We start from the raw sequence: 14,541 nt of genomic DNA, 5'->3' as shown, positions 1-14,541 counted from the left end.
CACTGTCATGTTTCCTTATAGTAGAAGGTAACCCAAGTGATTTATTTTCACTTATTTCCTGGAGAGTCAATAATTCTCTGAAATTTATTTCATGAAAATTTTTAATACCTTTATTTCTTTCCATTTGCGGTTCTACAGCCAATATATAAAAGAGTTCATAATTGGTAATAATTCTAGAATCTGTTGAACTAAGGAACTTCTGATAAATCCTGGGATGCCCTGTACCTATTTTCAGTAATTGTGTTGGACTTGCTAACTTCAGATTAAAATGAAATTTGCCTACATTTATTTTATATCCAATCCAACAATGTCTCAATGAAATTGAGATAAAATAAAACTTCAAATACTTTAAAATAAAGATGTGTCTAGCTTTGTATAAAACTGGTATAAAGATTCTATTAGTTATTAAAAAGTAAAGATGTGTGTAGTACTAATAGTTTAAGCTGATATATATCTCAAATTTTAGTGTGTAAAAGAATTACCAGGGAATACAAATGAAAATTTAGGTCCTTGGGCATTTTCTCTTACATTTTCTACTTGTATTTTGGAGACCTTAAAGGAATTTGCCCTTTTCCCCTTAGGACTTTATTAAGGTAAAAACTAGAAACAGAAAAATAAGTACATCTTAGGTATATTGCTCAGTGACTTTGCATGTGATTGCGCCTGTGTATCCACCACCTTGACCAGAATGTACAACATTTCTGTCATCCCTAGATAATTATGTGCCTCTGTCTGATCAGATCACGTCTAGTTTTTTCTTCTGCTCCATTCTCAAGTGACCACTTTCTGGTCTTTGTCACCATAAGTGATTCTGAGATTCTTATGAAGTGATCTGTCAGTCATAATGAGAGAAACAGTGCCCTTTATACTTTCTAGCTCTTGTTTTAGATGGTGGAATAGCCTAAATATTCTGTGTTAGATGGGCCTTGTCATTTTCTAATTGATGTAGGTTGAAAATCAGGAAACTTGTATTATGTCTTAGCATATTGACTATCTCTTTGTGGAATCATATTAAATATATTTAACATTTAAAACCAGGTAGTCTGTGTTTATTGAGTGAACTTATGTATGGTACAAGTAATATAATGATACTACAAAACCAAGTGTTTTAATTATCCTTCTGAAATGATAAATTTGTCATTTGAGAATCTCTATTTAAATTCGAGAGGTTTTAATGTTTGATTAAATTGAGTGACCAATTTAAAATGTAAATTATGTATAAAATAAAAGCTTGTTAATAAATATAGAGGCTGAGGATTACATAATTAGTTTGTTTTAGACATTTACTCAAAGAACACATAGGTTGTAGAATAATTGTATGCAGAAGTTGGAGTTCATTTTGATGTAAGTGGTTTTACCAGTTGTCAGGAAGATATTTTTTCTTTAACATTTTAGGGCCTTTGAGTTTTTATCATTAGTTTTCATGAGTATTTGTTTTTCCAACAATATCTTTAAATTGGATGATTAAAAGAGAAAAAGAAAGAAATGAAGTTAGAGATAACATTAAAGGGCTGGAAGATGAAAGGACTGAAAAACTGAAGTAAACACAAAGATTTCTGGAAAAGAATCTATTGTATTATGGTTTGGAAAAGAGAGAGAGAGAGAGAGAGAGAGAGAGAGAGAGAGAGAGAGAGAGAGAGAGAGAGAGTGTGTGTGTGTGTGTGTGTGTGTGTGTGTGTGTGTGTGTGTTTAATGGGGGGTAAAAAATCACCCATAATTCTACCTCTTAAAAATAATTAAAAATAAGCAAGTGATTTCCTTCCTCAGTTTTTTCCACCACAAAATCCCTATGCCCAAAGAGTCATTACTGTTGATCCCTTATTTATGTCTTCTCAGAATTTTTCTGTTTGTGTCATAGACAGACTTTATTCTAGTATCTCTGTTGGGCTTAAGGAAGTAAAAATAGATTTAATAAAATAAAAATCTTCTCTGGGTGTGGTGACATTTCTATAATCACAACTAATCAGGAGGCTGAGGCAGGAGGATCACAAGTTGAAGGCCATTTTGGGCAACTTAATAAGACCCTGTGTCAAAATAAAAAGGGGTGTAGATGTAGTTCGATGGTAGAACACTTGTCTAGCATTTGTGAAGCCCTGGGTTCAATCCCCAGTACTGCAGCAAATGAATAAATAAATAAAATCTGCATTGTAAAGTTTAATTTTATTGTTGGATTTAATGTAATGTGTGAGTTTTTTTTTTCTAGGAAGACTTTCCTGAGACACCTAATATTCTAGGAAAAGGGGTGGATAGACATCTTTGTTTTATTTAAGGAGCAGTTGATAATAAGTAATTTAAAATGACTTTTAATATTTCACTTACTCCTTTTGTCTGTTAATTATCAAATTAAGATTGACATTATTCAATTTTTCTTTTTACACATAGCTACAATAAACGTATTAATGATATAAGAGAATGCAAGGAAGCAGCTGTGTCACATGCGTAAGTAGTTCTCTTTTATTTGCCGTACTTTGAATCAAGAAGAATTTCTTAAAGCATTGTTTTGTTGAAGTGAGTACAGATTAGTAATGTGCACGATGTGGTAGTAGAACGAGAGACTTTTAATCAAGGAAAAATAATAAGTTTGTGTAGACAGATTTTAAACACTTTCTAAACACTGATAAAATGCCCTGAAGTACCATACAAAGGACTTTTGTTTAAGATATCATCTCTTACTGCTGCTGTGGACCACACACCAATAAATTGTGCTCATTTTTGTATTACCTCGTGAAACTAATTCAGTCTCACACTGTCCCAAATAGTGTATGTTTGAAAGTATGTTAATTCTACATTTTGTTTCTTACGTTAGTAAATGTTTAGATATCTTAAATTAGAAATTAGTGTACTTAAGACCTTTGAATGACTTTCATGTTACCTCATGAAATAATTCTACATAATTTGATATTTCACCTTAATTGTTATATTTATGTACAATGTTTTCTCCATTGAGCTTAGATAATGAAAGTATTATCTGCTTCATCAGTATTTCTGTAAGGCAGAGAGAAGACAAGTGCCATTCCATAAATGAAAATATAACACCACAAGAAGTTTTAGAATTTAAATTAGACTGTGGGGTAGATAGTGGGAATTTAAACCATCTTTATTCATTGTATCTGTTCTGTCATTCCTTGCACCTATCATACTCACCTGCATGAGCCATGTTATATAATTTAAAAATGATTCTCTGCTTGGTGCACTGGTGCATGCCTATAATCTCAATGTCTTGGGAGACTGAGGCAGGAGGATTACAAGTTCAAAACCAGCTTCAGCAACTTAGTGAGACCTTGAGGAAATTAGCAAGACCCTGTCTCAAAAAATAAATACATTCATAAAAAGGCCTGGGATGTAAGTCAGCGGTTAAGCACCCCTAGATTTAATCCCCAGTACAAAGAAAAAGAAAAAAGAAAAAAAAAAGGATTCTGTAGTGAAAATAGCATACTTTGTGGAGGTTGTTAGAATTTCTTTCTAGACCTGTAGAAGTACACACGATTTATTGTTTCTTCATGGATAGAAATAGTGTCATAGTTACCTTTTTTGAGCATTTTGGGCACATAAGATATTCTTATTCCTTTTATTCTGTTTTATATAAACAATCATAAATACTAAGCAGTACTAAATCCTCTAACTTATTACCTTGTGCCAGACCCAAGTTTTTTGTAAACATTTTCTCAGGGTTAATATATACTCCTCACAGCAACCCTATGAAGTAAAATAGTCAAAATAACATGTGCCCATTTTCTTCACAGAAGTGACCCTAAATGACTTTAATGTACTACGTTATGTCACAGAAAAATAACTCATATTCTTTATGCTTGGGTTTTAACTCAGATATTCTTTATACATGGTTTTTTTGACATGTTCATTCATATATATGTACCATTTTTTAACTAATTAAAACTTTCTTGAAGCAGTGTACATTTTGTGTAGTATGAGGAGTTGGAAAATGTAAAACATTTTTTTTTCCTTCTGCTAATATGTGAGAATAAGACCTAATTTGCATTTTTATTTTAAAATACCTAGTGTTAAGTGCGGGGGTTGTAGCTCAGTGTGTAGAGCACTTGCCTAGCACTTGTGAGGCCCTTGGTTTGATTCTCAGCACCACATAAAAATAAATAAATAAAATAAAGGTATTGTGTCCAACTACAGCTAAAAAATTTTTTTAAAAATGCCTAGTGTGTGAATATTTTTTTTTTTTGCGGTCCTGGGGATCGAACCCAGGGCCTTGGGCTTACAAGGCAAGCACTCTACCGACTGAGCTATCTCCCCAGCCCTAGTGTGTGAATATTTATGATTATCCCTTTCCATATCTTGTTTTTAACTGACTTTTGTTTAGTCAGTTTTATATATTTAATAGGAGTATACTTAACAAATACAGGTGTCAGTAACCAGCTATTTGTTAAGATATGTTTATTTTTGTCAGTAAGTGATAAAACTGTATATAACAAGACAGGGTTTGTTTTCAAGAATCCCCCAGTTCAATTTATGAAGTGCTGAGCTTATATAGTATTAAAATTGCAGAAATTGTTCAGACGTAGAAGCCAGATACTGGGAAATTTTCTCGAAGTATTGGTTTTGCTGGGTAGGATTTTATTGATGGAGAACAGGAGTATAAAAATTGCTACAAAAGTAAAACAAGAAAGGCAACATAAGGTTAGGAAGTCATTTAATGTTAAACAGATAGAACATTATTTTTGTTGGGCCTTCTGTTTCCTAAAAGAACTTTGGAAGTTGACCCTGACATGTTGGGTTACTTTAAGTTGCTGATGATGATTTTAATAGAAGTAGATAAAATATAATGGTGTCTTTCCCTATAGTGGTTCAATGCACAGGGAGAGACGCAAGTTTTTAAGGTCTGCTCTGAAGGAATTGGCTACTGTCCTCTCTGATCAACCTGGCTTGCTTGGTCCCAAGGTAATTTATTTAATTCTTATTTTAATATGTATACCATATAAAATTTTTAAAAACATTCCTTCTATATGAAATTTTACTGAAGTATGAGTCAGGGACTCCATAAAAGGATTTTTGCATTTGCTCAAGAATGAATTTGCTGACCTGACACTCATACATCAAACTTACCTGCATTTACCTCTCTTATATATAAACATGCTTTTCCTCCTACATACCTATAATTTCTCTTTTGTCCTTTCATGTTAGTGCCTTCTCTTTTGAATTGAATATTGTTTCTTGCCAATTACTTTTCACTTAGAGAAAGATTATGAATATTTTGTTTTTAATCTTTGAATGAGAGCAAATAATGTTGTTGCTGTTTTTAACAGGCACTTTTTGTTTTTATGGCATTATCTTTTGCCCGTGATGAGATTATCTGGCTCCTTCGTCATGCAGATAACATGCCAAAGAAGAGTGCAGATGACTTTATAGATAAGTAAGTTAGTGGCATTAGAAAAACATTATTTTCTGTTTATTTTGATTCATTGGCTATAGAACATGAGGGCTTATATTTGAAGCGAAGTTACTTTGAAAAATATATCAGGGATTTTTGTCGTATTAGGAATATTGATAGCATATCATGAATTAGAAAAATCAACTGATTTGACATTAGGGCTTATACTGTTTTTAATTACTAACAATAAAGTTATTATATGTTATTGTTTATGCCTCTGCTACATCCAGTAATATTTCCTATGGATTTGTTTTTCTAAATTGTTTACTATATAAAACATTTAAATAAGAATTCCTACAGAGTAGAGTTGCAACCCAGTGTGTTGTTTGAAATCTCTCATTTTAATCTATATTCTTTCAACATGAGTTAGATAAATAAAGCAGAGAAATAAGAGCATACAAAAAAATAATAATTTCTTACCCTCTTTCACCTATGATTTTTAAAAAATGACATATTTATGAGATGTCCAAATTTCATTTTCATTTCAATTCTACTATCAGATTTTGGTCTTAGTAGTTTTTTCTTTTTTGTTTCTATAATTTCTTTCTTTATATGAAATAATTTTGATAATAAGTAATTGACATTAAATGTTAGCTCCTTTTCTCAGAAAGAGTTCTTGAAATATCAAAAGCATTTAATATTTTCTTTGATAATGCATTTATTCGTTGATATTTTTCTTGAATTTTTAAAAAGGCACATTGCTGAATTAATATTTTACATGGAAGAACTTAGAGCACATGTAAGGAAATATGGACCTGTAATGCAAAGGTATTATGTGCAGTACCTTTCTGGCTTTGATGCTGTTGTCCTCAATGAACTTGTACAGGTAAAACCTATTTCATATTATTTCCCCTTTTGTTCTTTCCTTCCTGATTTTTTAGTAATTGATTGGTTTGTTCAGCAAATGTTTATAAAATGTAATCATGTGCTCAACAATGGAAATACAGATGTAAATAAGTCATGGTCATGACTTGTTAAAAAGAACATTTTATAAAGGTGAGGAAATATTCGTTGCAGTGTATGTAGTATGGTAGGTGTTACGCATGAGTGTGTGTAGAGCTCAGGATGAACATAATGAAGAGAACAGTTATTTATTCTGGATATGAAAATGTACACTAACCAAACTATAGAGGGCCTTGGGAAAAAGGAGGTTAGTTATAATCAGATTTACTTCTTAGAGAGATCACTCTGGCTCTGTGGGGTGATGATTGCTGAAGGCCAGGCGAAGAGGCAAAAAGAAGAAAACTTAACGGCAGTAGGCTAAATGAGAGCTGATGAGAACCTGAACTTGTACGGTGTCTATGGAGATATAGAAAAGATGATGTAGATAATGTATGGTAATTAAGTACTAAGAAAAAAAAATCTTTTCAAATAGTGTGTTAGAGGATGGCCAGTAAATAAAAATTGCATGTAGAAGTTTGTATTGGAAGTGTCATAATATTATTTTCATTTTGGATTTTCCTCAATTTGTTTTTCTTTTAGCTTTTATAATTTCTATTTAGTTCTTCAATCTTTTTCATCTTATGTAAATTTCCTTTTACTCCAAATAAAGTAACCAGAAGGAAAATTAATATCTTATTTTGCTTTATTTTGGGAAATCACAGATATCTGAAAGTACTGTAAGCTAATAAAACAGTACAGAGAAAGAGCTGTAAACCTCTTTATATAGCCACTGGTCTTCCTGTACTCATATGTTTCTTCTTTTATCCACTAGATGGAGCTCAGATACTTCCTTTCTAGATTGGCCATTAAGAAAAGAACTGAAAATCTAGAGTATTATTGCCTTGTAATTTTATTTGTGAATATATATCACTTACCAGATAAACCAGAGGTTATGTTTACTATTCATTATTTATTCATACTACCATGCAATCTAAAAAGGAAACTAAAATTTTGGTTTCATGTAATTTTGTTTAAGGTACTAACATTTTTAATTTTTGAATCTATGCTGTGGCTATTTGAATACTTGTTAATAAATTTTATAGCTTTTTGATAACAGTGTTAATGTTTAAGTCAATTGAAATATCTTGGTGTCTTTTATATAAAGTGGAATTTACCAATAGTGAGAAAATTAATTCTTAGCATTTCTTTTGGTATTATAGTATTAGTAGTAGTAATAGCAGCTTCAGGAATAATGCTGATATTAAAGTTGCTAGATTTATTGGTAACATTTTATTAAATCTATACAATAATTCTGTGAGGGTACATATAGTTATTATTTACTGAAGAAAAAAGACCTAATGTAACTTGCTTGGTATCACATGGTTCATAAGGAATAGAGCCATTTAGACTTAAATCTAATCTCCAAAGTGTGAGCTTTTTAACCACTCTCTTCTATTGCAAAGTACTTTCATAGTTCTTTTAACCTCTTACTCGGATGCAAATTTGTTTTTTTTATTTTTATTTTTTGCTGTTCTAGGAATTAATACATGCTAGTCAAGCACTCTACCACTGAGCTGTGTCCCTAGTCAGGATGTAAATTTAGAGCAAAGATGGCAAATCTTTTAATATATTTCATTGTAATACTGTTAAATTTTTTATTGTGATAAAGTATATATAAAAAAAAGTATACCATTTAGTTATTTTTAAATGTACAGTTCAGTGGCATGTAGACTTAACATTATTGTGTTGGTCTTTTCATTTTGAGAATGTATTTTATATATATTGTTTGTTAGCTAAGCATTCACTGTTTAAAAAATATATTTACTGGGGCTGGGGTTGTGGCTCAGTGGTAGAGCACTTGCCTGGCACGTGTAAGGCCCTGGGTTTGATTTTCAGCACTGCCTTAAATAAATAAAATAAAAACATTGACAATTTAAAAAATGTTTAAAAAATATATTTTTTTTCTATCATCTACTTTGGATTTCATTTATCAGATATTTGTTCTTTTTTTTGTCTGTTTTTTTTTTTTTTTTTTTTTTTTTTTTTTCAGTGCTGGTGATTGAACCTAAGGCCTTATGTATGCAGGCAAGCACCCTACCATTGAGCTATGCTCCCAGGCCCCAAATATTCATTGTCTCAACCAGTTGAAAGGGGATTTTTTTTAATCCTAATTTTTTTGAAGTATAATTTACATATTAGTAAAAATTATCCATTTTTATTGTATGTTTTGAATTTTGGTAGTTGTATATATCCATTTAACTGCCACCACATTGAAGATGTAGAACATTTCCAACACTTTGAAAGTTTTCTTGTACTACACCTTTATGATAGATTCCCTGACAGATCCCCAACAACAACTGATTTGTTATCAATATAACTTTGCCTGTTACAAAATGATCATACAAGTGGAATCATACACTTTGTAACCTTATTTTTTATTTCTTTCACCTAGCATAATTTGAGATTTTTGTTGGTGTATATCAATATTCATTCCTTTTTATTTCTGAAAAATATTCTGTAGTATGACTGTACCAGTTTATCTACCTGCTATTTGATGGATCTTTGAGTTTCTACCCAACTAGATCTTTTTAACATTACTTTTTGTTCATTTTACAGAATCTTTCTGTTTGCCCTGAGGATGAATCAATCATCATGTCTTCTTTTGTTAACACTATGACTTCCCTAAGTGTGAAACAAGGTAAATCTTTTAAGTAAAAGCATTTTTTCTTTTTTCTTCTAATTAGATTTTAAAGTTTGATTATTAAGGAGAGAATTTAACAGTTAATATTTACAGAATTATCTCATTTTAGATATATGTGACCTTTTTTTTTTTTTTAGTTCTCTCTGAAGCAAAGATTTCCAAAATGGATTTGTGATAATATTTACAGAAATCATAAGAATGGTGTCTTAATATTTCTTATTCAAGGAAAAAGAAGTATTCTGTAATAAAAGTAAAATAAGAAGGGATACTGAGTATTCTAATGAAGTATACATTTGGTCCAAGCATGCATATAACAATACTTACAAACATTTATAAAATGTTTAATCTTCCAGGCACTTTATAATAATTATCTCATTTAATCCTTTAACAAATACTGTTATTTTATTTGACGGATTTGGAAATTCAGGGTTTTAGAGGTAACCTCTAAGTTATTTAACATAATTTACTCAAACTCTAGCAGCTATTATATAAGAATAAGAATTTGAGCTCAGGTACGTCAGTCTCAAAAATTGATAATAACAAGATCACTTTCCATTATTTCAACACTGCATTCCAGTAAATTGACATTAGTCTTTAGCTTTGTAGTCTTCATATAAAAATTATCAGAAACCTTGGAAGTGTCTGAATAATGTTTAAGTATTTATTTTCATTCAGCCAATCTTAGTTACTACTATAACCTACTATAACCACTATAACCTTATGTGGTGATATTTGGTTTAAATGGGGTAATTTTGTGGGGCTTTAGCATGCTGCCAAAGTTTCTATTCATAGGATCTTTCAAATTTTATACGATTTCTTGAAACTGACAGATAAGCACACTAGGTGTCAGAGAGCTTAGGAGAAAGGTTTATTTCTCCTAGTATAACTGCCTCCTTTATAGAATTTAGAAATGTTGCACTAAGCTCTTAAAAGTTTTTATTTTTGTTTTTAATTATAAAATATACATAATGAAATTTTACCATTGGAACCATTTTTGCACATGTAGTTCAGTGGTGTTAGGTATGTTCAGATTCTTGTACAACCAAGCTCCAGAAATTTTTCATTTTGAACAACTGAAACTCTGGCCATTAAACAATATTCTATTTTCTTCTCCTACCAGCCCCTAGCAAAACTACTCTATTTTATATTCCAGTGAGTTTGACTGTTCAGTGTACCTCTTAAAATGAACTATACAGTTTTGACTTTTGAGACAGGCTTCTTTTATGTGTATGAGTATGTGATGATGGAGTCTCAGTGTGTTGCCCAGGCTGACCTTGAACTCCTTGGACTCAGGTGATCCTCCTTAGCCTTCCATGTTGCTGGGATTTCAGGTGCATGCCACTGAACCCAGCTCTATTTTATTTCATTGAGCGTAGTGTCCCTAAGGTTCAGCCATATTGTATCATGTATCAGAAATTAGCTTTCTTTTTAAGAAAAAATAATATTCCATTTTAATTATATGCTATATTTTGTTTATCCATTCATCTGTCAAAGATGTTTAAGTTGCTTCTACTATTGGCTATTGTGAATAGTACTGCTGTGAACATGGGTTTACAAGTATCTTTTTCAGACTCTGGGTTTTAATTCTTTTGGAAATGTTTTAGCTGTTAATTTGTATGATGTGATTATAGATTTGTGGAAATGTTAATTTGCTTTGTAATCTTTCCCCCCCCCCCATTATTGCAGTTGAAGATGGAGAAGTATTTGATTTCAGAGGAATGAGATTAGATTGGTTTAGGTTACAGGTATGAAAAACAATTTTTATTATTTTTCTGTTTTGTTATTGAATACCTTAGTTAACAGAAAAAAATTTTATAGAAGATATATACATATATATAGTTGTATCCCTTTTGGAAAGACTTCCTTTATATAACTAACCATAAAAGAAACACATTGTACTAGTTATTAAACTTGGATAAATGTATTTCTAATTTAAGACAGTATATAAGTACTTTTGAGTAGATATTATTTTATAATTTAAAAGAAATTATAAAAATTTAAAACTTAAATACCAGCCTCTCTTGATTATACTGACTCAGATATTGAAAGTAAAAGCATAAAATGTTTTTTACAAAATACGTATAATCAGTTATTGACTTCTTAAAAATAAAGAACCGGTTAGTAAAAATTTTAGGCTTGTGGACCATGCAGTTCTGCATAGCAACTTGGCTCTGCCATTGTCCTGAGAGCATCTATAAAGAATACATAAATGTAGGGTCATGACTGTGTTCTAGTAAAACTTTATTAATAAAAACAAGTAACTAGGTCAAAGGCCACAGTCTATCATCATCACCTCATCTAGTTCCAAAGGCTTTGATTTTCTGAAATACAGAAATAAACAGTTTTAGATTTTGGCAGTGTTCATTTACGTAGATCGCTCACGTGGTATTAAAGGGCTTTAAGATTCAAGCTATTATTTTCTATGTACTGTAAATTTAACAATAAAATTTAGTTGCTCTTTTAATGATTCTAGTACTTAGGGGAAGAAGAAGAGAGGAATTATCCTCTCCTGTGAGGATTTTATACTGTAGCTATGGAAAGAAGGCATAAAAGATACAAAAATTAAAAGGCAGTTGTAAGCCTAAAAGATTAAGAGATATCAGATAGAATATAATTACTTGTTAAATACAGGCCTTATAGTCTTCTCAAAAGGGGGAAAGCTTTTACGAAGTTGGAGTTGCTAGTAATGACTTTAGAGAGAAAGCCAGATTTTACCTGGAAATTAAAAAAGGGAAAATAACTTGTCCAGGGAAAGGGCGAACAATGAGTAAAGGGCAAATAAAGAAACTTTTGAGTATGAAGTTTTACTATAAGGAGGAGCAGATATTCATGATAAATAAATGATTTTGACTTTTAATGGTTTCAGGTAGAAGAGTTATTAGATAAAGGAAGCTGGCCTAAGAGACATGAAGAGTTCTGTAGACAAATACCAGTAGTTTCTAAGGTAGAACAGGGCCAACAGAAGTCTTTGGGAGATTATTAGTATGCTTTGTGCCTTCACTGGTGTCCCGTCCAGTTTTAATCCTAAGGTTAATGTTCTTCAATAAGTCACTTTAATGTTTTCTCTTTTTTCTATTCTTAAAAGAAGAATTCTAAAGAATTACCTATGTCAACCTTATATTTTTTCCTTTAAAAAAATCCTGCTTAAGGTGTCCCTTGGATGGCATATCTAAATGTTGGGGGATCAGAACTAGTTATCTGGCTTCTAGTTTGTCCATTGCTTAGGTTTGTTCTTGTTGTCAGAACTGTCCCTCCAAAAAAAAAAAAAAAAAAGGTGTGGCACTTGCTTTTGCATAAAATGTTAAATGAGTACATCCTTGTATTTGTATGTGTTTTCAATGTTGCCAAGGTGCTATGGGAAATTAAAGTAACAAAATTAGAAAAAATAATGAAATTATTAAAAAGCAACAAAAAAAGAATTCTTTCTTTATATATGTATTCTTTGTCATTTTTCCCCCCTACTTCCTAAAGGATCTTATTCTTTGTTTTCCATCAGTCCCTTAGGTAACTCTAGTTCCTTTTCAAATTATCTTCTTCCTTTTTGTATTCTAAATTATTTGGTTTGTTCTTATCTTAGACTTTTATTTAAAAGCATTTAGTAGCATATGTTTCTCTTTCCATTGTTGTTAATCCTTTCACATGAGTGCTTTATATCAAGTTGTCTCATTTTGTTACTTTCTTCTGAATCTATTTTCTCAATGTTATTTAAATTCCGAGTTGTTAAAATGAGCATCGGTTAACGGAAGTCTTTATTGAATTCATGGCTACAGTTGATTCTTCTTTATACTATAAAGCTGATTAAAGGTAAATAAATCTAATAAGACTTCATTTGTGATAAATATTCAGAGTATTGTCTTCATTATTCTTCAGTCCCTCCCCTTTCCTGACAGAAAAAAATCAATAAAATGCAAAACTCCGCTTTCTCTATGGTATTGCTATCTTGGTGAATGGTAACATCATCCACCTAATGGACTCTTATCATTTTAGGGTTTGAGATTTGTTTTTTATCTTACTTAGAAGGCAGGTTCTTAATGTTTCATGGATTTCAGAAAAAGACACGGGCCTCCTGGAGACCAAGTACTTCTTTATTCATAGTACAGGAAGCAGTGTTTTAGTGATTCAGTATAATCTAAAATCTCACTAAGTCAACATATACAATACTCAGTTTCATCTGATGTTTGCTATATTCATTTTAAGATTGAAAATTTCTTTTGGTAAGGTTAACATAAAAACTAAATGTTTTATAATTTTGATATTGTTAACTTTAGTTTCTTTGGAATTTAAGATGACCCATGTCTTAGATTCTATTTTATGAACATTGATATTTCAATTTATTTAAAGAAATTTTTGATAGGAATTTCAAGTTAGGATCTCTACAGACAAAATAAAAGAGGTAGAGTGTCACAGTAAACAGTTTAAATATTTCTCAGTAATGCATTTTTCCCCCTATAGAATGACAGGTCGAGTCATTGGTCTCTACCTAAACTACTTTTGTTTTTTGCTGTGCTTTTACAGGCATACACTAGTGTCTCTAAGGCTTCACTTAGCCTTGCTGATCACCGAGAGCTTGGAAAAATGATGAATACAATAATCTTTCATACAAAAATGGTAGATTCCTTGGTGGAAATGTTGGTGGAAACATCAGATCTGTCCATATTTTGGTATGTTGTAATTTTCCTCAATCTGGATTTGAAGTTCTTAGAAATATAAGTTTCTTGATTGTTTCTATGTTTGCCTGGTTTTTAAGATAATTCAGTAAGACTCTTAAGAATAAAGGAAATAGTAGACTTACTTTAAGGCTTATCAACAAAAAGTTTACCAAGTTAGGGTTAATGTCTAGTTTTAATTTTCAATAAGAAAATTATTCTTTTGATGTGAATTTTGTTTCTTAGATTTTGTTTGAGGGCATGAAAATCAGTTCAGATTACCTTAAGTCCCTCCTTTGCATGGTTAGACCAAGGGGCAAAAAGTTGTACATCAGGGTTAGCGTAAATGTTAGAATTTATTAAATACTTGGTAATTTCACTTCTGTTGTGCTAAATTAAATATTAGTATGATGGTTTCTTATATTGTGCTTCATTGTCCTTTGTTCAGTCATAGCCTATTAGTGTTTAGCACTGTAGTTTACTTTTTGCCCCTTTTCTTCCTTCCTAGAAACCTTTGAAAGAAGGTTATGGTTTTGGTACTTATAAATGTTTGAATGAATAAATGAACTTGTTTGTGATCAGACTAATAAATTCAAACTCAAGTATTCTGGCTCATAGCTAAATACTATCAACTGTATTTTCTGATTCTTGGTCCTTTTTTTTCTTCTTTTTTTTCTTTAGGGAGGTGAATTACAGTAACCTAGTCTGTCTCTTTATTTCTAAAATGCTGAGATAATCTGAGTGAATAGTTGTAGTAATTTCTAGCTTGAACAGAGATCATTATGAAAAAATTTTCCTTTTCTTTTGGAAAATAACCTAATCCATGATCATTTGTATAATTTATTTGTTAGCAGTATTACAGAAGCTATCTAAATCACCAGGCAGAAAAGGCCAACTTCTTCAGTACATACATT

At 31.1% G+C, this 14,541-nt stretch overlaps 1 protein-coding gene across 4 annotated transcripts in view; it reads left to right on the top strand.

Moving 5' to 3' along the window:
* The window catches only part of NCKAP1 (NCK associated protein 1), a 92,443-nt gene that overhangs the window by 35,473 nt on the left and 42,429 nt on the right, over positions 1-14,541 (top strand). For all 4 annotated transcript variants that reach the window (XM_079134547.1, XM_079134546.1, XM_079134549.1 and 1 more), the window contains 7 exons: positions 2,383-2,439; positions 4,812-4,908; positions 5,274-5,380; positions 6,092-6,224; positions 8,897-8,978; positions 10,668-10,726; positions 13,497-13,642. In XM_079134547.1, coding sequence (XP_078990673.1) covers positions 2,383-2,439; positions 4,812-4,908; positions 5,274-5,380; positions 6,092-6,224; positions 8,897-8,978; positions 10,668-10,726; positions 13,497-13,642 — 681 coding nt within the window. The remainder of the gene's footprint in view (positions 1-2,382; positions 2,440-4,811; positions 4,909-5,273; positions 5,381-6,091; positions 6,225-8,896; positions 8,979-10,667; positions 10,727-13,496; positions 13,643-14,541) is intronic.

This window comes from Sciurus vulgaris, assembly GCF_902686455.1.
Source record: "Sciurus vulgaris genome assembly, chromosome: 3".
NCBI classification, from domain to species: Eukaryota; Metazoa; Chordata; class Mammalia; order Rodentia; family Sciuridae; genus Sciurus; species Sciurus vulgaris.
This window is presented reverse-complemented; position numbering and strand designations above follow the sequence as displayed.